General features: G+C 35.2%; 1 protein-coding gene across 1 annotated transcript in view; it reads left to right on the top strand.

Moving 5' to 3' along the window:
- Positions 1-7,061: 7,061 nt before the first annotated feature.
- FAM83B (family with sequence similarity 83 member B) overlaps positions 7,062-22,604 on the top strand; it is a gene marked incomplete at its 3' end in the record, with an annotated part of 67,201 nt that continues 51,658 nt past the window's right edge. Inside the window, exon 1 of the mRNA XM_080664613.1 lies at positions 7,062-7,565. Coding sequence (XP_080520739.1) covers positions 7,122-7,565 — 444 coding nt within the window. The 5' untranslated portion in view covers positions 7,062-7,121. The remainder of the gene's footprint in view (positions 7,566-22,604) is intronic.

The raw sequence follows: 22,604 nt of genomic DNA, 5'->3' as shown, positions 1-22,604 counted from the left end.
TTTTAACTTGATAGTAGCTTCTTGAATGTTTTAATTGTCATCTTAAATTTCTGACAATCAAATTCAAAGTGAACACAATTTTGGTAGCTAATATTGTGAAGATAGAAAAGATACTTGATTTCCAACTCTTGTGGACCATGGATTAAGATTTTATGAGACAGAGATGTTTCCAACATTTCTTTATGAAACATTTTCTCATATTCTGTAGGTAGAAATTTTGATAAATATAAAAAATCAATTATCCCAAAAAGATTGATTTGAGATTTTTTTGTTTAGTATTTGAAAGACTGTGAAATGATCCTTAATACAATTTGCTTAAGATAGAAATTATGTCAGAGAACTAGTTTTATGTCATCACATAAGCTAGATAGATAGAAGACTTGAAATAATTTCTGAATGGAAAATTAACTTTTTACTTATTAGATTCCTTTATTTTAAATTTTTAAGGTTTAAAAGTAAAGGCAATCTTTATGTATATTTGTATTAGCTTCCTGGACCTGCTGAAACAAAACAAAACAACAAAGTTGGACAAAAAAAAGAACACTTTATTATCTCATAGAGATTCTAGTAAATAGTCCTAAATCAGGACCATGTTTTCTTTGGAGGGTCTTGGGGAAAATCTGTTCCATGCCTTTCTCTTATCTCTGGTATTGCTGTCAATCCTTAGTGTTCCAATCTCTACCTCTGTAATCACTTGGATTTGTCCCTCTGTTTTTGTCTCTGGCAACTCTCTCCTTATACAGACTTCAATCATATTGGATTGGGTCCTACTCTAATTGAATATGTCCTCAGTGTAACTTGATTACATCTAACAGAAGACCCCATTTCCAAATAAGATTACATTCCCCGATACTTAGGATTTGTACTGCAACATATCTTGTTGGAAGACACACTTCAACCCATAACAGTATTCAATAGTTGAATAAAAATAGCCCAAGACAGAAATTGGAAAAGGGAACTCAGAGACATTAGCAGCTGTGATCCTTTGGGTCTTCTGCTTGCACACTAGTTACATACAGTAATGATAAGCTCAAACTATTTGTGATTTAACAACATTGCCATTTCTCTTGGAAACATTTTCCCATTGACTTATTATTTCAGAAGACTTCTCAGTGAATCTCAGATCAGAAACCATAAACAAATTGACACTAGGTTTGGCTGTTTATTTAATACTTCAATTGCCGAAATAGCGAGTGACAATGCTAATTAATGGTATGACAGAATCATTATCTTTATTTGAATCTTAAAAAAACAACTTTTGTGATCAAACCTTTTTATGTCTTTATGGCAATTTTACTTAAATAGGTTGTTTAAATGTAAAGTAATAAAGTTAATAGCATTTACTTTAAGTGACTTACCTCATATACTCTTTACAATGACTCAATAAGGTGAAGACTGCTGTTATTCTTTCTACACGTGACCAAGCTCAGGCTTTGGGCATAGGTGACCTGTCCAAGAGCTTCACTGTAATCAGGCAAGCTGGCTTTGAACCTGGCAGTCTCATCCTACAAATAAGCTCTCACCCTTGATTCTACACTGAGTGACCAGATAATTACGATCTCTGAATGCATAATAATCTGGCCACTCAGTGTATATCCTTTATAATAAAAGGCTAATATGCAAATTGTCCCCTCAACCAGGAGTTCGATCAACCGCCCATGTCCCCTCCCCCTGGCCAGGCTGGTCAGACCCCATCCATGAACGAATTCACACACACACACACACACACTGAGTGGCCAGATTATTATACATTCAGAGATCATCATAATCTGGCCACTCAGTGTATTGTGTGTTTTTTCTATTCGAGGTCCATGAAATTGCTCATCAGTATTTGTTTTTTAAACTTTCCTATTTTGAGATTATTGTCAATTCACAGGCAGTTGAGAGAAATATTTCAGCTGGATTCCTTGTATCTTCTTTTTTTAATATATTTTTATTGATTTCAGAGAGGAAGGGAAGAGCGATAGAAAGATAGAAACATCAATGATGAGAGAGAATCATTGATCAGCTGCCTCCTTAACGCCCCCTACTTGGGATTGAGCCCTCAACCCAGGCATGTGCCCTTGACTGGAATCGAACCTGGGACCTTTCAGTCTGCTGACCGGCTTACTACTGAGCCAAACCTTGTATCTTTTACTCAGTTTCCCCCAGTGGTAATATCTTGCAAAAGCCATAATGTTATATCTCAGCCAGTACATTGACGTTGATACTGTCAAGGTACAGACCATTTCCATCACCACAAAGATCATTCCTGTTGCCCTTTTGGAGTCACTTCCTTCTCCCTCCTCTACACACCTTTCTTAGAATGACTCAGTGAGGTAAACCCTGGCAAACGATAATCTGATCTCCATCCCTATAATTTTGTCATCTCAAGAATATTATATAAATGGAATTATGTAGCATCTAATCTTTGGGGATTGATTTTTTTTTCTTAACTCAGCACAATTCTCTGCCTATCCATGGCTATAACATGGATCGATAGCTTGTTCATGTTATTGCTGATAGTATTCCATAGAATGAGTGTACAACAGTTTGTTTCATATTCACCTGTTGAAGGACATTTGAGTTATTTCTAGGTGGGGCTATTACAAATAAAGCCATTAGAACATTAATGGACAGTTTTTGAGTGAAGGTAAATTTTTTTATTTCTCTGGGATAAATTCCAAGAGTGCAATTGCTGTATCACATGGCATTTGCATATTTAGTTTTATAAATGAAACTGCCAAACTGTTTTGAAATCTAATTTTTTATACTTTGTTTTGTATCCTTTGTATTTACATATTTAATGTTTGGAAATTATACTTTCCAAAAATGACATTAAACATTTAATATCAAGTGCAGTCTGTAATGGTTTTGAGACATGGATGTGAGCCTCTTTATACAAAACTTTTTCTGGAATGAGTCACTTAACTAGTACATTAGCCTAGCACAGGGGTGGGCAAACTTTTTGACTCGAGGGCCACAATGGGTTCTTAAACTGGACCGGAGGGCCGGAACAAAAGCATGGATGGAGTGTTTGTGTGAACTAATATAAATTCAAAGTAAACATCATTACATAAAAGGGTACGGTCTTTTTTTTTTTATTTCAATAGTTTTATTCATTTCAAACATTTTAACAAGAAGAATGTAAACACTAATTATTATAATTTGAAACTTCAAAAAATGGAGGAATCATAGCACAATAACATACCTTATATTGAAGATGGCAAAGGCAAAATAAAATTGCCTAACAAAGGAAAGGTACAAAAGCCTTTCAAATTAAACTTAAATATAATAAAATAATTTAAAACTAAAACAAATAGAAAAGAACAAAATGTGTAAACAGTAAATTAAACATTTTCTTTAGTGCAACTTCCAAATTATGCCTGGGACGTAGATGTAGATGGCAATGTAGACTGGGTTGAAAGGTTTTTGGTCTTTAAAACATCAACTTCAGTGGGAACAGTGTTGTTGGTCTCCTTTTTAGCTAATGCTCTGATACTTTGCTCTCCAGGGGCGTGTCTCCCTACATCACCAGGATAACGTGTCTACGCATTCCCAGGGTGATGTCGGGGGACGCGTCTGCGGGCATTACAAGGAGCCTCTGGAAGATTGAGAGGTTGTTCCTTCTACTGAATGGGCGGATATAAATCCGCCCACTCAGAAGAAGGAGCTGCGGCCGTGTTTCCCGACGTTGCCATGTTAACACTGCTGCTGGTGAAGGAGCGGAGGGGAGAGCAAGAGAACCCTCTGCTCTTTCAGCTCTGTGGGCCAGATAGAACAGCTGAACGGGCCGGATTCAGCCCGCGGGCCGTAGTTTGCCCATGGCTGGCCTAGCAGTTTGTTCAGCTTTTCCGTCATAGCGAGATTTTATTTTTCTCTACTCATTAACTCTATCACATATGTTCATGTACTTTCTAGGAGTGTTTAATGGTTATTAATAAAATAATGTGCTTTTATATGTCTAAAGGCATACCCAATTAATTTTTGTTCTCAATTTAAGCCCTTCATATGTTCAGAGATTGAACTTAAGAGTTCAATATTAAGTCTGCATCTAAATACAGGTGCTATTTTATTGCAGTACCCATTCATGCAAGTGCCATTACCTTGCTGTTCTCCTTTAAAATTTCTTTGTAGATTGTTCCTTCACAAAACAGCCTTTGGTATGTTTTTGGTTATTCTAGAAATGCAAATTTATGCATAACTCTAGACAGTGGTCAGAGTATTCTTTAGCAGGACAATATCAAGTGTATTCATTTCTTTTCTTAACCCTTGTACAGGCTATCTCAACTTCCATGCCCAGGGCTATTGCATTTTTTTTTATCATGTATTTTTCGGTTTTGTATCTGGCATTGCTATTTGATTAGGCCTATAATGTTTCGCTTTTTTCTCATTTTCAATTGTTTGTTCCATGATTAACTTTTCAACTATCTCTTCCCGGTTTTATTTTGTATTCATAGTTCTCTTGCCCTCTATGATTTCTTGGATTATCCATAGTTCAAGAAATAATTTTTTTACAATAGTAAAGTGTATTTTGCATAGATGAAGCTCAAAAAGAAATACAGTTTTTTAAAGTACTTTATGCATTTTAACTTCCAAATAGGTAATGGGTTTTTAATATCACATGACTTGGGAATTCAAAAGTTAAATTTTTTAAATTAAGAAATAAGTGCTGAGAAAACATAATGTGTTGTGTGTTTTTTGTGTGTTTATGTGTGTTTTTTAATAACCAGCAGTTACCTACTATTTCTAACAATTACAAGGAGGACGTGTGATTTTCATGCAATCACTGGATGCTTGTCCTGTCATGGGCTAGAATTACCAAATGAAAATCACACTCCACTAAGTATACTTTAATCAAATGGATTGATTTGTTAAGTAGATACAAATCTTTTTTCTTTGTTACAAATGGATACTACATGTAACAGAACTGTAATGAACATTGAAAGGTCATTAATTAGTAGTATGATGCCATGCTTATGAAGTGAGCAAGTTGAAGATTACCATGGCACGCTGGACATTTTGGCCCAGTTAGTTCCTTAATATGGGCAGCTGTCAGGTGCATTAAAGTGTGTTTAACAGCATCCCTGGCCTCTACACAGTACATGCCAGTAGCATGAACATATTCTGTCTTTACTCTTATATCAGGTTTAATCTTTAGGTTCTTGATATTTTTAGAGTGTCAGTGAAAATTCTGAGCCTGGAGATGGGGAGAGGATCGTCTCCTCTGAAATAGTAAAGTGGACTCTTAATTTTGCTCTTCAGCTCTGCTTAGTAGATGCTGGATCATTTTTGGTCCTTTCCTGCCCAGCGAAACTTGTGTCCCTATTGTCCATTCCTTTTCACCTTTTTGTCTGATTAGTGGCTTCTGTTACATATTGTGAGCTAAGGAATAAACAAATGGTAATGGTTCCTAGGTGACCCTCCCAAATCTGATTTGAATTTTGCTAGGCTTGAGTCTGAAAAGGCTGAGTTCAGTGGACAATTGAAAATTAGGGCCAGGCTTTCCATACGAAAACCTGTAAACCTAATGTTGCCCCACCCTGCATTCTAATAACTATGTATGGCTTCAGATGGGTACTAAACGTACCAGGTGATTACTTTGTAAGTTATATAAATGTCTAAAACTAACATAATATTGTATGTCAACTGTAATTGAAAACTTTTAAAAATTATTTTAAAAAACGAAAAATAAATGAAATTAGGGCCAGGCCACTGACAAAGATGTTTTTGGTCAAATTAGCCCTTCGGGGCTTGTAGCACATCATCGAGTTGTACTTTATTTGAATCCACACGATGGAGATCATGATTTCAAAAGCCTGGAAAGGCCCTTATTTGACTGAGATAAAGTCCACTCCAGTATCTCACACGCTGAGTGATTGAATGCTTAACATTGTGGGGCATTGTGAAGGATGAGGTGTGAGCTTGAATAGGCAGATTTTGATTCGTGGGAGAGATCCCTGAATTATCTTAATGTCTTAAATTTCTTCACTACTTCTACGCTGTCAAACTATCAAATCTCAGGAGTTCTTGCTTTGAGTCATCTCTTGAATACACTTGTCACTTCTTCACTGGGTATTTGAATGCTGAAAGACTAGATACTTGTCTCTCCTCCGTTCCCCACTGCCAGACTGATTGTTTTAAACACAAGTTTTCTGAATCACAGAACTCTCCTGTGTCCCTCCACACCTGGCTCTGTTTGTCTATTCAGCGTTATCTCCTACTCCTACTCAAAGGAACCTGCTTTCTAGCAGACCACGTTTTTTCACTAAGTCCTGAATGTACAAGCTCATACCTGTTCTGGGCTTTTTGTGTGTTTTTCAGTCTTGTGTGGGATGAAAATGTTCATTCTTACCACATAATTGTATTCTTACTTAGTACCCCAGGTTCAGCTCACGCCCACGCCCTACACAAGGATATCCATAACTCCTGTATTCCATTTAGGTTTCTACTTTCTTTTATCTGAAGGCATTGACAGAAGGCAGTACTCATTTTGGCCCTTAGCAATATACTAGTATGGCTTTGTTCAAAGTGGTAACAAACAGCTTCGTGTGTGCATTTTGCCTCTTTCGATAATTACTAAATTCCTGGAAAGCAAGTATTTTGTGCTTTTTTAATGTTTCATCAGTATGTGATTATATGCATAACAAGTACTCAGTAAAGACTTATATTAATGGCTGGCCTGGTACTGATTTCATTCTAATTCGATTTTTATATATATTAAAACCAGAATCAAATAGGCTTGTAAAAACTGATGCCACCCTGTGTAGTATCAGATTAAAGTTAACAAGGATGGACTCTCTGGATGTCAGAGAAGAAATGTGTATTTCGTTAGGTGAAAAATTGAAAGTAGAGGCCTTGCAAATGAAAAATCAAGGAATAATCTGTAAAAACACACATCTATTTGTGGTAGTTTTTGAATTATAGTGCAATTAATGCCACTTTTGATATGAAATGTATGTCATATTAACCTACAGGTCATGGAAATGAGTAAATGTAAAAACTAATAATTGACATGGGTTATAAAACATATGATTACAGAGCACTAACTGATCTTAATTTTCTCCTTTTCAAACACCCAGATACCTCTTGCTGCTGCACAAATGGACATTTGACAGTGCTATTGTCAAGCACTTGCAAGCATGGAGACTTCGTCGTTGCTGTCCTCATTGAATGATGAGTGTAAATCTGACAATTACATTGAGCCTCACTACAAGGAATGGTATCGCATAGCCATTGATACGCTGATTGAACATGGGCTAGAAGCATACCAAGAATTTCTTGCCAAGGAGCGAGTATCAGACTTTCTAGCTGAGGAAGAAATTAATTATATTTTGAAAAATGTCCAGAAAATTGCACAAAGTACAACCCATGGTACTGACAATTCCTGCGATGATACCTCATCTTCAGGGACTTATTGGCCCATTGAATCTGATGTGGAAGCTCCAGATCTTGACTTAGGCTGGCCATATGTGATGCCTGGTCTCTTAGGGGGTACCCACATAGACCTCCTCTTTCATCCACCAAGAGCACAGCTACTTACAATTAAGGAAACTATTCGGAAAATGATAAAAGAAGCCAGAAAGGTAATACTATTTCTATTTCTAAATGAAAACTCAAACTGTGGAAAAGCACCAGAATAATATACCACATATGCATGTTAAAATAATATCTATGTGTGTGAACCATGCCTATTATTTTCAGGAAATATACATATGGATACATAGGAAGATTGTACTTTTTATATCTTGCAAATATCTGAGAGAGTTGTGAGGTCCCTGCTAATGGTAGAGATTTCATTCTCTTTGTAATATAAATACACCCAGGAGACCATATGTCCGTGAAGGCTAAGATATGAGGACTGTGAATGAGATGCTTTGACATATTTATAAAGTTCAAAGCACTTAAATTTTCCTTAATGTCTGAAAGGAGATATGTTTTTAGTAAATCTGGTGAAAATTTCTTTGTTCTCAACAGGACTGTGCCTTAATTTTTGCTGTAGATATGGTTTATGCTGGTAAATAAATCATAGATTTACTTATTTATTTCCTGAGTTGTGTGGAAATGGTATAAAATCAGGCATGATAATGTAAAATTCTGAAGGAAGGTCCTGAGGTACTTCCCATTTTGGGGCCTTGGTCTTCTTAATTAAATATTTATGTTGGGTTATAAATCTCAGAAACGCTATTTTAGAGCTCATATTAAACTGTACAAATTTTCTTTAAATTAATTAAATAAAAGTTATTGAGAGTTATCTATGTACTCAGCACTGTGATAGGCACTTTGGAGACTATAACAAAATTTTCTAAAGTATTTATTGAGATCATTCTAGCATTTTTAAATGCATGGACAAAAAAGCTATGATTTTTTTAAGCTATAAAGTGTCTAGTTCTTAGTTACAAATACTATATAATAAATAAATTTAGATCTAAAAATGTCCTTAGGATGTACACATACATGGAGATGCTTTCTTCCATGTCAATAATATACAGAAATATGTGAAATGTATGCATTTATGAAGTATGTAAAACCAAGATCCCTGAAATCTACAGAACACTGTAGACTGCAGGAGAAGCAACTAAAAGTTTTGCAATCTTGTTAGGGAGACACAATGTTCTGAGGCTGATGTCAAATGTAGGTTTTGCAAAAGTAAGGTGTTTTTTCCCCAAAACTCTCAAATAACCTGGTGTTTTTGCTGTGTTAACTCCTTTAGCAAAACTACATTAAAGAAAGCACTAACTTATTTCAATTGTTAAATATTAGCTATAGAATCAGGCACACAGTAGGTGTCCAAACTTTTATTGAATAAGTTGAACTATCAGTTCAATTTCCCAAATTGAACCATGGGTATTTTTAAAACTGTACTCTCCTATGCTCTGTGAAGAAATTGTACAATTGTATTTTGTATTTTGTAAAACTACAGAGCAAAAGTCAAGGACAAATATGAGGCCTTGCAAAGGTAAAATAACAAATATCAAGTACCAACATTTGCTAATTCCTGTTTAGGGACACAATATGTTTTTGAACCACTGTTTGGTTAACTGAAAATTAAAAATACATTAGTGAAGATTAACATTATTATTAGAGTAAACTTAGTAGTTATGAATTCATCAACCTACACCACAGCTAGTTTCCTATGGGGCATTGCACTTCTGTAACACAAAATGAAATTCAGGAGGTATCATGAGTTCTTGGGCTAGCACTAACTGAAAACTGAACACTAGTCATGACCATTTTTAATGTGGCAACTATTTATTTAGAAAGACTCTAAAAGTAATATATTCTCTGCCTGGTCATTGTCTGCTGGGAACTCCGATGTGCATTAATGAGCTAAGGAACTTGAAGTAATCAAAGTGACATAAAATAAGTAAGAATTTTTTACCTTTATTCAATTTGTAGAGATAATTATGTTAACTCTGCAAATTGCATACATTGCAAATGAATGTATATCATAATAGATAACTTAGTGTTGTTTTTCCCTTCAAAGCATTGAAGAATGATTAGTTTCTACCCAGTTGCAATAAATATTGAGGTCAAATGAGCTATAATATGCATAGAATATATATTTCTGAAGTATTTTGGAAATTTCTTCATATGTCACTATGTTTATTTAAATATCTTTTGAGATCTTTGTTATTTTAAAGATTTTTGAAGTTATTGATCCTTTTTTCCAAGATTTTAGACTATTTACTAGCCCATACTGGACAAGATCCTGTGATAATTTTTAAAATAAGAGCAAATATTTTTATGAAATTAAAGCTTGTCAGAACACATTGCTTTTTAAAGATTAAACATGGTTTTCATGACTGTCATTTGCTTAGCACATAAGCTAGTTTCTTATAATCTTTCAGAGTCAATGGAAGCCTATTAGTTATCAGGATAAACTTTCTGATTTTGAATTGTTTTCTGTATTTTAATAGAAGAAAGTTCCATGCCCTCAAATTTCTTAGGGATATATTTTTTGGTAATCAACATTACACAACTGTGGAAGTCTGAGGTCAAACAAGTAGGTAGGGCTATAAACCAGCAAACAGACCAGAAAGCCATCTCAGAGAAAAATTTAAATCCATTTTCACTGTTCTGTTTGCAATTGAGATAAGGTACTCTGACTATAAATGCCATATTATTGAAAAATCTTAAAATAATAAAAAAAATCCAAAAGCAAGTTTCTTATCAATCCAAACATCTGAAGTCTGACCATAACCACCAAGTTAACATTCTAGTCCCTTGAGAAAGTAAATAAAAATAAGACTGTATCTTATGTATCTATACTGGAAATATTTTGGTTTTGAATTTCACTAATTTATATGCATTTGATGTGTTGACCTTAAATAGCCAGATTTCTCCAGCAAAAATGGGTTTATTCAGGAACAGAAATGCACAGCAATTTGGGACACATGGTCTAATGGTAAACCATGCACAAATTCAGAGAACAAAGGAGACAAATATTTTTTTTTTATAGAGGGAATGGGGGACTCAGAGTGGATGTTGTAAATAGAGTGCATTGGAGGAAAATGAGAATTTGAACTGTAGTGGCTTTTCATTGGCTGAATTATAATAGTCTGTCATTGTCTGAGTGGTTGCTGGGCCAGGAGACAATCCCTCTTCCTACTGGAGTAGTAGTGAAAAAACATCTTCCTGTTGGAGATGGGAATTGACAAGGAGAGGCAGTACATGAGAAGTCCTTCCTAACTCCAATTTAAATGAGGTTATGTTCTTAATCTTCACAATTTCTACTTTAAGTAATACAATCATTAAATTATTTGCTTTTATAAGAAGAATATAGTCTTTATAATATTTTATAAAATCATAGATTTGTTTTTATTGATTCATTTTATTTTTGTCCCTTGTCACTTAGAAGTTGTTTAGAGGGTTGCCTTTTTTCCCCTTTGCTTTTTTTTTTTCTTTTTCTTTTGTATGTTTATATTTTATTTGAGAATTTTCCTTTGGGAAAATCCAATTGCAGGTAATATCTTACCTGTTCCCTAAAAGGGCCATATTTTTATTTACTGGCCCTTTTTCTAACCTATTTCTATTTTTTACTATGTGGTTGACATATTTGGGTCAACTTTGTAAAGTTTGATAGTGTCTAGCAAGACTTTCCCAGATAATTATTTGTATCTTAAGAGGTGTTCCCAAGATGATATATGCATGTATTCCTAATTACTATGAATACCTCTTATGAAAGTATCCTCTCTAATTACTTTAAAGTCATCTTTCATGAAAGGAATTTTTCTTCTATCCGCTCAGTTTTAGATATCCATGCATTATAACTTTTGATAGTTTTGAATATGTAAATGTCTAACCAGAATGCTATTTGCCTGTCCATTTCCTAATTCTAGGCTAGCTGCTTCTATGAGATGTGAATCTTAGTCTTGTGAAATATGGAATTAAGAAGATACATAAGCAAAAGTCTAGTGAGAATTAGGGCAGAGTAATTCCTGAGGTGTCTGTACTGCCTCTCCTGAGTTCAGGTCTTATTTCCTCCCTGAGTCAGTGTTCCTGGGTGTGTCTGTTATGGCCTAGGGAGTTATTAGTAATACAGAGAAACATTAACTACCAGCTTGTCGCATGGCTGCAACTGGGAAGGTGAACAGATGATAGGGTGTTTCCTGGGATTTGACTGGTATTATAAAAATAGTACTACATTAGAGGCTTGATCACCTGGACTCTACCACTAACAAGTTATTGCATCTCCCCAGGTATCTTCATTTATTTAGTGAAATATATCAGCAAAACACTTTAATGTCTTTTAAATCTAATATTCCTATCTAAATCTCTCATAGTGCTTACCAACTTAAGCATATTTCAATATGATATACTCCTTGCTGAATTAGTCCATTGATGAATAATTTTTATTGTGTCATAGTGTGTCATTTCCGTCTGCATTAATTTGCAACTGTATCTTGCCCAACTAAATGATATTTGTGTATTCATCTTTTTTGGACTGCAATTGTCTCTTTCCTAATATTCCCAATTTTTGTTAAGAACTTCCTCTCTGCCCCCTCCCTGTTCCATCTCTCACTGTGAATACTTTTATTCATTGAATATGAGTCAAAATTAGTTTCTGCCAGGAAATATATTTGCTTAGCGAGATTTAATGACATTGTTATCTTTTGCTATTAATTTGAACATTTCTTCTCTGAATATAATGCATTATTTGTTAATATATATTTGTGTGTATATATAACATATATATACATATATACATATATACATATATACATATATACATATATACATATATACATATATATATATATATATATATATAGTCGGCGGGGAGAGAGAGAGAAGGAGAGGAAGAGGGAGAGGGAGAGAGAGAGGAGGGTATCCTGTTAAAACTGACATTGCCATGTAACTCTTGTAGCTGTGTATGGGAATACTCCTTCTATGCCAAACTTCTAGTGCTATACAGAGAGATAACATTCCATATTCTCCTCAATTCATTCATGCACTCCCTCCACTACTACCAATAGCCAAGATAACATCAAATATATACTTTTCAACACAGTTACTTAAGGGAGAGGAGAAAGGAAAGAAGATAGCATGTAAGGACTCTTTAACTTCATTGCAAGATGGAGTTTTGGGCTTGCAATGAAGTTAAAGATAACAAAGCTGATTTGATAACAAAGCTGTAGTCTCTCTCTTTTTTAAAATTGCCAAATTGAAATGACGCTTTCTTTTTTAAAATATATTTTTATTGATTTCGGAGAGGAAGGGAGAGGGAGACAGAAATAGAAACATTATTGCCCAATGATAAGAGAAAATCATTGATCGGCTTCCCCTACGCCCCATACTGGGGATAGAGCCTAAAACCCAAGCATGTGCCCTAACCTGGAATTGAACTGTGACTTCCTAGTTTATAGGTCAACGCTCAACCACTGAGTCACGCTGGCTGGGCCAAATGATGCTTTTTTAAAAAGAGGATTCATGGGATGGTATGAAGACTCTAAATCTTAGAGTCTCAAACGACCATTCATATTAGATATTATACTACAATCTCTCTGAGCTTTATTTTTCCCAGCTGTAAAATGAAGATCCTAATACTTTATACAATCCTTGCAAGAATGGAATGAAATAGATGACATGTTACATGACACCTACCACACATTAAATACCCTGTGTATGGTGTTGAGGGGACAACTCCCCCCTCCTCTTCCTCTTGCACTTCCTCCTTCTCTTACCACATCATTCTAGAGCTTTATTTTGTTAAGAAAAAAAATCCATCAGTCTATATTTTTGCATCACTGTGATTGGGAATTTGTTCTTTTAATTTTTTTAATTGAAAGAGAGAGAGAGAGAGAGAGAGAGAGAGAGAGAGAGAAAAGCGAGAAGCATCAATTTGTTTTCCCACCTTTTTATGCATTTTTGGTTGCTTCTTGTATGTGCCCTGACTGGATATCAAACTCGCAATCTTGGCACATCAGGGTGATGCTCTCACCAGCTACCTGGCCACGGCTAGGCATTTGTTCTTTAAAAGTTCAGTATTGAACAAGATAGTATGTTACTAGGAATGCCATCTAGATTATTAGCTTTTGTGAAATGACTATTCCCGAAAATACTTAAACACCTTTCTGAAGTATCATGATTATGTACACTGCATTAGCTGTAGAGCAACACAGTATTTTCCCAGTGTTATTTTGTAGAAAGTTCAAACTGGGAAAATATTGATTCAACATAAGTATATTTGAAAATAAGATCTACTGTGAAGATGGCTTAGATCTATAGTGTGCTAAAAAGGCATCCTTTTTTATGGAAAGCAGGCAGGCATGGAAGAAAACATTCTAAACCATACATTTTTACCTAAAGTTCTGACAATCTAAAAAACTGCAGGGATCTGATGAAAAGCTAAGGGAGGGAGAACATGTTCTATAGACAAAAAGAAAGCAATAATCTTTCCATTTTCATCTAGAATTTTAAAAGTGATAATTGTATTAGCTTTTTAAATAAATACATTATACAAGGGTTTTATATTTATGAAAAAGAACAAGGTTTTGAAAAATTTTAAAGTTCATATTTATTATAGACCTACTATTTGTTGTCCAAATTTGGTTTAAATAACTACAAGTTTATGAAATATTATCACTACTTACTAAATATCTTTGATATAATTCAAAAAGTGATAATATTATTTAAGGAGTACAGTAATGAGTAAGCAAAAAAACTATGATTTCTTATTAGAGGTTATATTTTATGCTTTGTTAAAGCAAAAAAATTCAAGGTTATGAAAAAATAAAAATAAAAAATTTTATTAAATTTTTATTAAATGAGACCTTTAACTTGGTTACACACTACAGTCATCTGTAATTTATGAGTTTCAGATGTTTTACCAGTGTGTTATCAGTTAAAAGCTAAAGATCACCTATGATTTTTATTTTTAACAGAATTTCATTTGAAAATTGGCAACTTGAGAAAGAATTTACCCTTAAAAAGAAAAATTATGATTGCTATTAGGAACAATAAATTTATCAGAAACCCTGCCTTGATAATATTAATCTATACCTCTATTAATTGTTGGGGGGTAAACAATTTAAAATTTGAGTTATTTTAGAGTACTTATGACTTACCTGATTAAGGGAAATGTTTTTAATACAATTTTCTCTGGTCAGTTATTATCCTTTGATACTCTTTAATTTCACAAACCCCTCCTCCCAAATAAGTTGTGAGAAACAATTCTTGTATGAATAATTTTAGATGTGTGACTTCTCAGATCTCTAAAGCAGAGAGCTTATGTTTTATGATTATTTTTGTTTACTCATTTTCCTTTCTGTCACAGGATTAAAATAAAAACCAAATATTTATTGAGCTACTTATGGAATTGTTTAATATTTTTCTGATGACATATCCTTAGTAGTTTGTTGGAATGACAATGCCAATTGTCATCATAAAACATTATGTTCATAAAACAGAGTTTTTCTAATGTCTAAATAACACCTAAATTCCATAGGGCTTGAACTGAGCAGTCTTACAAACTCAGATGTCTTTAGGGCCAAGCCAGAAAAATAATCCTGCACAGGAAAAGAGGGCAAGTGGTATTCCAGTAGAAAGCAAAAGGAACATGGAGGAAGAGAAGATAACTTGACGCTGTAGGAATTCTTGTTTAAAATGTTATAAATAAAATGTAGCTTGCAGCTGAATGTGATGATAAGCTTAGGACCTCAGGTACACCTTGAGGCATCTTATCAAAAGTTAACTTTCATAAGAATAAGGGCATTTAGCTTTCCTTATCTGTCCTCCTTATGAGATGTAAAATGTCATGGAGGTGAGCTATGGGAGCCTTTTTGAGATGACGAGGGATGTAACACTAGACTGACATTTTGTATTTTAAGGATTCTGCCTGCTCTTCTAGGGTTGCCACAGATTCATCATGTGGTATATGCTTTTACATCAATTATTCAGGTCTTTTAACCAGTCCCTCTTCAAATTATTTTGAAAATATTGGTTTGCTTTTATCATCAGCAAGGGAATTGACTTCTGATTCTGTATAGTGAATTTAATGTCTACTAAGGAGTAATAGGTGTTATCTATTGAGCACTTATATGTCATAACCTATGTTAGGCACTTTAGATATATTACCTTAAATTGACCTTCACAGCCATCTTGTGACATACATACTTTTAACATTCATATTTTACAGATGAATAATCTGCATTCTTGTGATAGATGTGACCTAGTCAGTGGTAATGATCCAAGATGGTGATAATTGCAAAGTAATAATGACTACATATTCCTAAAGAGAGATATTGGAGGACCTAGTTGAGAGGCTCTGGGATTGAGACAAATTGGTGATGTAGAAGTATTTTAGTTTCTAAAAGAGCTAGGCACAAGGATAATATGGGGTTGCTATTAGAAGTCAGAAGCAACAAACCTGGAACTGAGATAAGATTATAATTAGTAGATGAGGTATAGCACCTAGAATGCAGACTAGGAGGCACTGAAGAGGAATGGGTTTTTGGAGTTTAAATATAGGGAAGATTCAAAAAAGTAAGAGGACATTCAGACAGTGAAGTTGTCTTTTGGCCTCTGCTGGGTTCAACTATGAGGAGGGCTCGGTCAGTCTTTGGCTAGCCTTACAGGGAAAGGTATGGCAGGCTATTCATTCACTCAGCAAATATTTATTTATTGTCTTCCGTTCTAAATTCTGGGGATATATAAGAGAATAAAATACCAAAAAATCATACCTTTGAATGGAGCTTACATACAAATAGGGAGAGAGATAATAAGCATAATAAATGAGGGTTGCTATGGAGAAAAACAAATCATAAATATGGTTGGGATTGAGGCTTGAGATTGGTGTGTTGGGGCGGGTATTTTTAGATAGAGTTATCAGAGTAGCTCTCATCAAGAAAGTGACACTGGAAATCCAGATTTGAGGACAGAGAGAATGAGCCATGCATCTATTTGCCAGCAGAGCACACCAGCTTGAAAAAAAAAAAAATATACACACACACACACACACACACACACACACACTGAGTGGCCAGATTATTATGATCTCTGAACGTATAATAATCTGGCCACTCAGTGTATATTCTATATAATAAAAGGCTAATGTGCAAATTGTCCCCATGGCCAGGAGTTCGACCAGCAGGCAGGCCGGCCAACTGCCCATGTCCCCTCCCCCTGGCCAGCAGGCTGGCCGGACCCCACCCATGCACAAATTCATGCACTTAGCCTCTAATACACACACACACACACATACACACACACACGAGTGGCCAGATTATTATGCATTTAGAGATCATAATAACCTGGCCATTCAGTGTATATATAGTAAGGTTTAGGACAGGAACATGGCTTCTTGTTTGATAGAGAAACAGTATGGATGACAACTGCTAGACACCAGAAAGCAAAGGGGAGATGAGTAGGTGAGTTTAAAGAAGTAACATGGAGGTCCTCACAGGCCATTATAAGAACCTTGGCTTATGCTCTGTCTCAAATGGGAAGTCACTGGAGAACTTTGAGCAAAAGAGAGATATGATCCATTTCAAATATGCTGTTTTAAAAGGATACATCTGGCTGCAGTTTTGAAAATTGACTCAAGAAGCTTAAGAATAGCAGAAGCTATTAAGATAATTCAAGTGTGAGATGACTATGTCTCAGATGCTCAGTGATGGTTGGATTTGGGATATATTTTGAAGGCAGTAAAATGTGGATGTCAAATAAGTTGAAAAATATAAGATTGCTCCAAAATTTTTTGGCTTAAGCAATTGGAATGAAGGCATTGTCATTTGAAGTTGGTGTCAGAGTCAGCAGAGGGTTGGATTAGGAAGCAGACACAGAGACCAAGCTACAGAGGCTTTATCATTTTCACCACAGCCTTGAAATGGTTGACCAGTATTACCCCAGCCATCAAGACCAGCAGATGTGTCTAAGTAGAGATTAGGGTTCACATTAGAATCTAAACACAGAGTGCCTGGGCTTGGAGATCAGTCCTGATTCTAATGGATGGCATTAAAAATAACTTGGATATGATTCAGATACAAAGGAATGAGTAAATACAGAGTGTGAGATAAGAGGAAGACTGACTGGATGCTGACCCAGGACCTAATAAAACAGATTATATAACCTCCTGAGAAACAGAACCTCCCAAAGGCAATTATTAAGCAACTCCCATATGCTGTGTCAGGTATGTGAAAGACAGAATAAAAAACTGGGAAGGTATCACTTGGGTGATCACCTTTTTATGATTTTTCATAAATCATTTTGGTAGAATACATTTTGAGGAGTAGGAGATGTATGGTGGAGAGTTTGGCATTTTTAAAGATGGCATGAGAGGGGTGTAGAAGTGGATCAAGAAAGGAAGGTGGGGATTGGTGAGAGAGGTAGACTGAGATCAAATTGTGAAGGTTCTTCTACCCAGCTTTGTGGATATGGATGGTGGGAAGTCATGAAATGTTTTTGAGTAAGTCAGTGAGGCCATCAAACCTGGTATAGGACATATTAACATTTTGTTGGTTAGCTAAAACGTAGAGGAAAATAGAAAACAGGTTATAAGGGATAATGCTCACTGACAGGCTAACAACAGCCTGGAGTGGACTAAAATTAAATGTAAAACACAATCTCTTCTTGAGAATATACCATCAATTTCCTGCTATTGATGGTGTATTCAATAATATAATTGAAAAATATAACTACATATGTAATTCTTCATCTTAAGGAAGGTGATTTTTGGGGTCATAAAGCTATATTTGAAATGTCTTAATTATTTGATTTTAAGTAAACAAAGTTTATTTCTGTACAAAAAGTTTCAACTACATATAGAGCCCCCAAATTTATATACACACTTTGAATAATTACAATGTTTATTAAAATACATGTCATTTTCAAAATTGAGCTATCAGCTATTGCAGTGTGCATACGCATTTTGGGATATTTTGTATACATAGTTTAGTTCTATATTTACTTATTGCATCCCTACTATGTACAAAGCATGCTGTTAGGTCATACAGGTGGAAAAAGAAACACTTCAAGTGGTTTAAAGTATAATATTTGGGGGGCATGGTAAAAGATTTATGTGAGATTTGAAACATAGGGTGCAAGGAGCAGATCTTCCCCTTGTGGGTTCTTGCTCACGAAGTTTGAAGAATAAAATTCATGGACTAAAAGTACTTGTTAATAAAAGGGTGGAAATTTATTGGAAGCAAATATAGACTCCCACGTAGGAAGAGGTTCCCAAGAGGGTAACCCACTAAGCCCCTTTTTCTAAGGTTTGTAAAGGCTGGGTAGTTCTGTCTCTTCATGCTCTCTTTTAATTGGACCCCTTCCCTACTTTATGACCCTGTGCTTTTTTTAATCTGTCAGTCTTTTGCAAAATATCACCTTCAAAGGCCAAAACCCACGTGGTGCCCCACTCTTTCTCTCTCCTTTATCTTGTAACATTCTCTATCTCCTCTGAACATATGTGTCCCACTTTCCAGCATTTGTGGACATTTCTCTCTCCTCTGTGAAAGTATGTTTCCTTTTTCCCCATACTCTGTGACTTTTCTTTACCTTCTGTGAATGTATGTCTTCCTTGCCCCTTATCCTGTGGCACCTTTTCTTTTCTCTGTGAATGTACGCTCCAAGCCCTCACTTATGCATTGCTCTCCCATGGACCCTTTATTCCTAAGATTTCCTAAACCTGCCTATTTTATCCCTAAAATTCCTTTCCTTATATAGATAAAATATTGCCAATGCATTGACATTTATGTGATTAACCTATGTTTTACAAAGGGTCTGTATTTCCCCCCCACTTTTTTTAATTTTTAGGTATCAGAGTATTATAGAGACACTTCCTGAAACTTCAAAGCAGAAAAATTTTGAGATAGATAAAATAGCTTTAAAATATTTTTTGGCAAACACTACTCTGTTTTCTTACTAGTTCAACTTATTAGTTCAACAAATGTATATTGTAAAGATTTATTTATTTTTTTATTAGAATACATATATTCCTTATAGAAAATATGAAAAAATACTGGGAAGGCTTAAGAAAATACAATTTAGAAATTTTCTTCCTTGTTAGATAAATAGATGGATAGAGACGTACATGTGCATATGTTTGTGTGTATGTATAATACCTTATATAGTCCTTTGAAATAGAATATACATATGTAGTATACTGAGATCATACTTGAGCTTATGTATAAAGATGTGCCTCCTGATTTTTTTCACTTAGGACTTTTCCCATGATAAAGTAGTTGATTTCCTGTACTGGTAAGCAATGGTGTAACAAAAGAGGTGGCATTGGGAGCTACTTGCCCTGGGTGTAGGCAGTAAGAAAGCTCATCAGCTCTAAGGAATTTAAAAACAATGCTGAGACTTATCAAAATGCAATCTGCTTTTCATTACACCATGTGCTGACAGTTGTAAATAATATCAGTAATAATATGCTCCTCCTCACCAGGGCAGATCCCTGCAGCCTCCACTCATCCCTACCTCTCCTCCCACCCCTTGGTACACCTGTGCTAGTATAAGGAGGTAATCTTCCTGTAGAAATGAAGAAAGCCTTACAGCTGTTTTTGTGTGATCATTAGCCATTCAATAATTAGTTGACTCTTAAGCTTTAAAAGCATGAAAATCAGCAAGTGTACATTTTCTTTCACAAACCAGAACTTCCCTTTGGGCTGGATTAATTTCTTGTTAATAATTATATTTTGATCCCCCCCCCCCCAAGAACTCAAACAAATACTTTAAACAAGTTAATAAATGTGCGAGGCAAAAACATTGCCATCTGGCGAAATATCAATCCAGTAGATGCTACTGGAAAATCCATAATCATGAGAGTGAAAAAAAGTATCTGAGTCATAGAAGTAATAGTCAAGCCTGCAGAAATTCTGGAGCAGTTATGGAAGTAAAATAAATAAATAAATAATCTGGGGCTTGTGGCCACGTGGTCTTTTTACAGGTAAACAGTTGGAAACTGAGAAAGTCCAAAAGTCCAAAATCACCCACCTAATTAGTATCTATCAAATCAAATAGCATTCAGGCATCTCCATTTCCATCCCAAGACTCTTACATTATGTTGCTTCGCTACTTGGGAAAGGTAACTAAATTTGTTAATGTCATGAATAATATCTGACTGTTATTGAGTGGTGTGTGCCAGACAGTGTTTGGAGCTCTTTATATGTATTAAAATTTAGGCTCACAGCCTGTCTCTAAGATAGGAACCTCTATTGTCTCCTTTCAGTGGTGAAGACCAAAGAGGTTAAATAATTTATGAGTAATTAGAAGTAGGAGCTAGCAACATAGAACACTTCACCATCAGTATTACCTAAGATAGACCATTCCATGCCGGTACTGGTAAACCAACTGAATTCTCACAATTCTGTGCAGATACTGTTACATTCAGTTCCTGGTTATCCACCAGATACAGTCCAACTCAATAAGCATGTGGCTTTGTAGGCATCCTTACCTTTGTGCTTGATCTTCTTCCACCTTCTCCAGTCACCTTATACTCCGGTGTTACTGAATTCTCCGGGCCTTCCATGGCAGCTTATTCCTTCCTAAATTTGTACATGGTCATTTCCCTACTTGGAGCATCCTTTCTCATATTCTCTGCCTTCCATTCATCCTTCAAAGTCTGTCTTAAATTTTGTGTTTGGTTGAGCTCTGATCAATGCCCTAACCTGACTTAGTCACCCCCCTATGCTTTTGTCACCTTATGCTCCTGTCCTTTGATTTTAGACAAGAAGCCCAGTGCACAAAATTGCGCAGCCCCGCCCACCCACGCGTGCCTCACCGCACATGTGGTCTCCTGGTGACCAGTCTTTGGTCCTTACGGCATTAGGGCCACTGTGTTTTTATACTATAGATAAGATTTATTCTTCATTCTGTCATAGGGCCTAGAGTTCTTGCTGTGGATTTATGGTTATTTTTGTTTTTTGTTTTTAAACATATTCTATCATTTCCATTGTAAAGTCAGCTGGCTTTTTTTTGTGGCTAATTAAAAAATAATGCTTTTTTTTTCCTTTATATATATTTTTATTAAGGTATTATATGTGTACATATCTTACCATTGCCCCCCCCACCCCACTCCCATTCATGCCCTCACCCCGCAATGTTTTGCATCCCTTGGTTACTCTTATATGCATGCATATAAGTCCTTCGGTTGATCTCTTATTTCCCCTCCCCCGCCTCCCTAACCTTCCTGCTGTAATTTGACAGTCTGTTTGATGCTTTACTGCCTCTGTATCTATCTTTTGGTTCATCAGTTTATAAAGTTTTTTATTATCCACAAATGAGTGAGATCATGTGGTATTTTTCTTTCATTGACTGGCTTATTTCACTTAGCATAATGCTTTTTTTTTTAATGTCTGCTTTTAAGAGTTCCTTTTCATGAAGCCTTAATAGAATGTTAACTATGTGAGTACTTACTTTTCAAAAAATTTTTTTTCTCCTTAACTGCTTTTTGAATCTGTGTATTAAAGTCTACCTGCTATTTTGGAAATATCTCAGCTAGAATTTTTTCACATATTCCTTCTGCCTTTTATTCTATTTCTTCTCTTCTCCTAGGAACTCCAGTTATATATATGATATACTAGTACATCTTTGTTTCTTTATCTAAACACAACTCATATATATTTCATGTTCGTTTTTTTGCTTTCCATACTTTTCTCTCACCTTACTTAATTTTGGATATTTTCTATATAGCTATCTTTAAGTAAATAATTCTTTTTTCATTTGCATAGCATTTATTATTAAACTTATCTGTTGTAATCTTATTTTTGGTGTTGGTATTTTCAGTTATGTAAATCTTGGATGCCTCAATAACAGTTATTTTAAAGTCTGTTTCTGATAACACAAATCTTTGGATCATCTGTACGTCTGTTTTTGTTGTCTGTTTTGTTGTTTTTCTTGTGGTGTTTAGTGTTTTTGGTTCTGTCCTCTCACAATTTTGGAATTTTTGATTGAATGATGGATATTTAGTATGAAAAGTCTTGGAAGTAATCCCTTTTAGAGAGGATTTAGGTTTTTTTTCTTCTTGGATTGACAGTAAGAGTAGATCACCTTATTTCAGACAGGGGTTCAGATATTATGAGGCTGAGATTTAGTCTTTTAGATTACTGATCTATCTCCAGTTTTCACTTACTCCTAGTGCAACTCTACTGGGGTTTCTTTTAAACACTGGATGTTTTTACAGT

This window comes from Plecotus auritus (genome assembly GCF_963455305.1).
Source record: "Plecotus auritus genome assembly, chromosome: 4".
Lineage (NCBI taxonomy): Eukaryota > Metazoa > Chordata > Mammalia > Chiroptera > Vespertilionidae > Plecotus > Plecotus auritus.
This window is presented reverse-complemented; position numbering and strand designations above follow the sequence as displayed.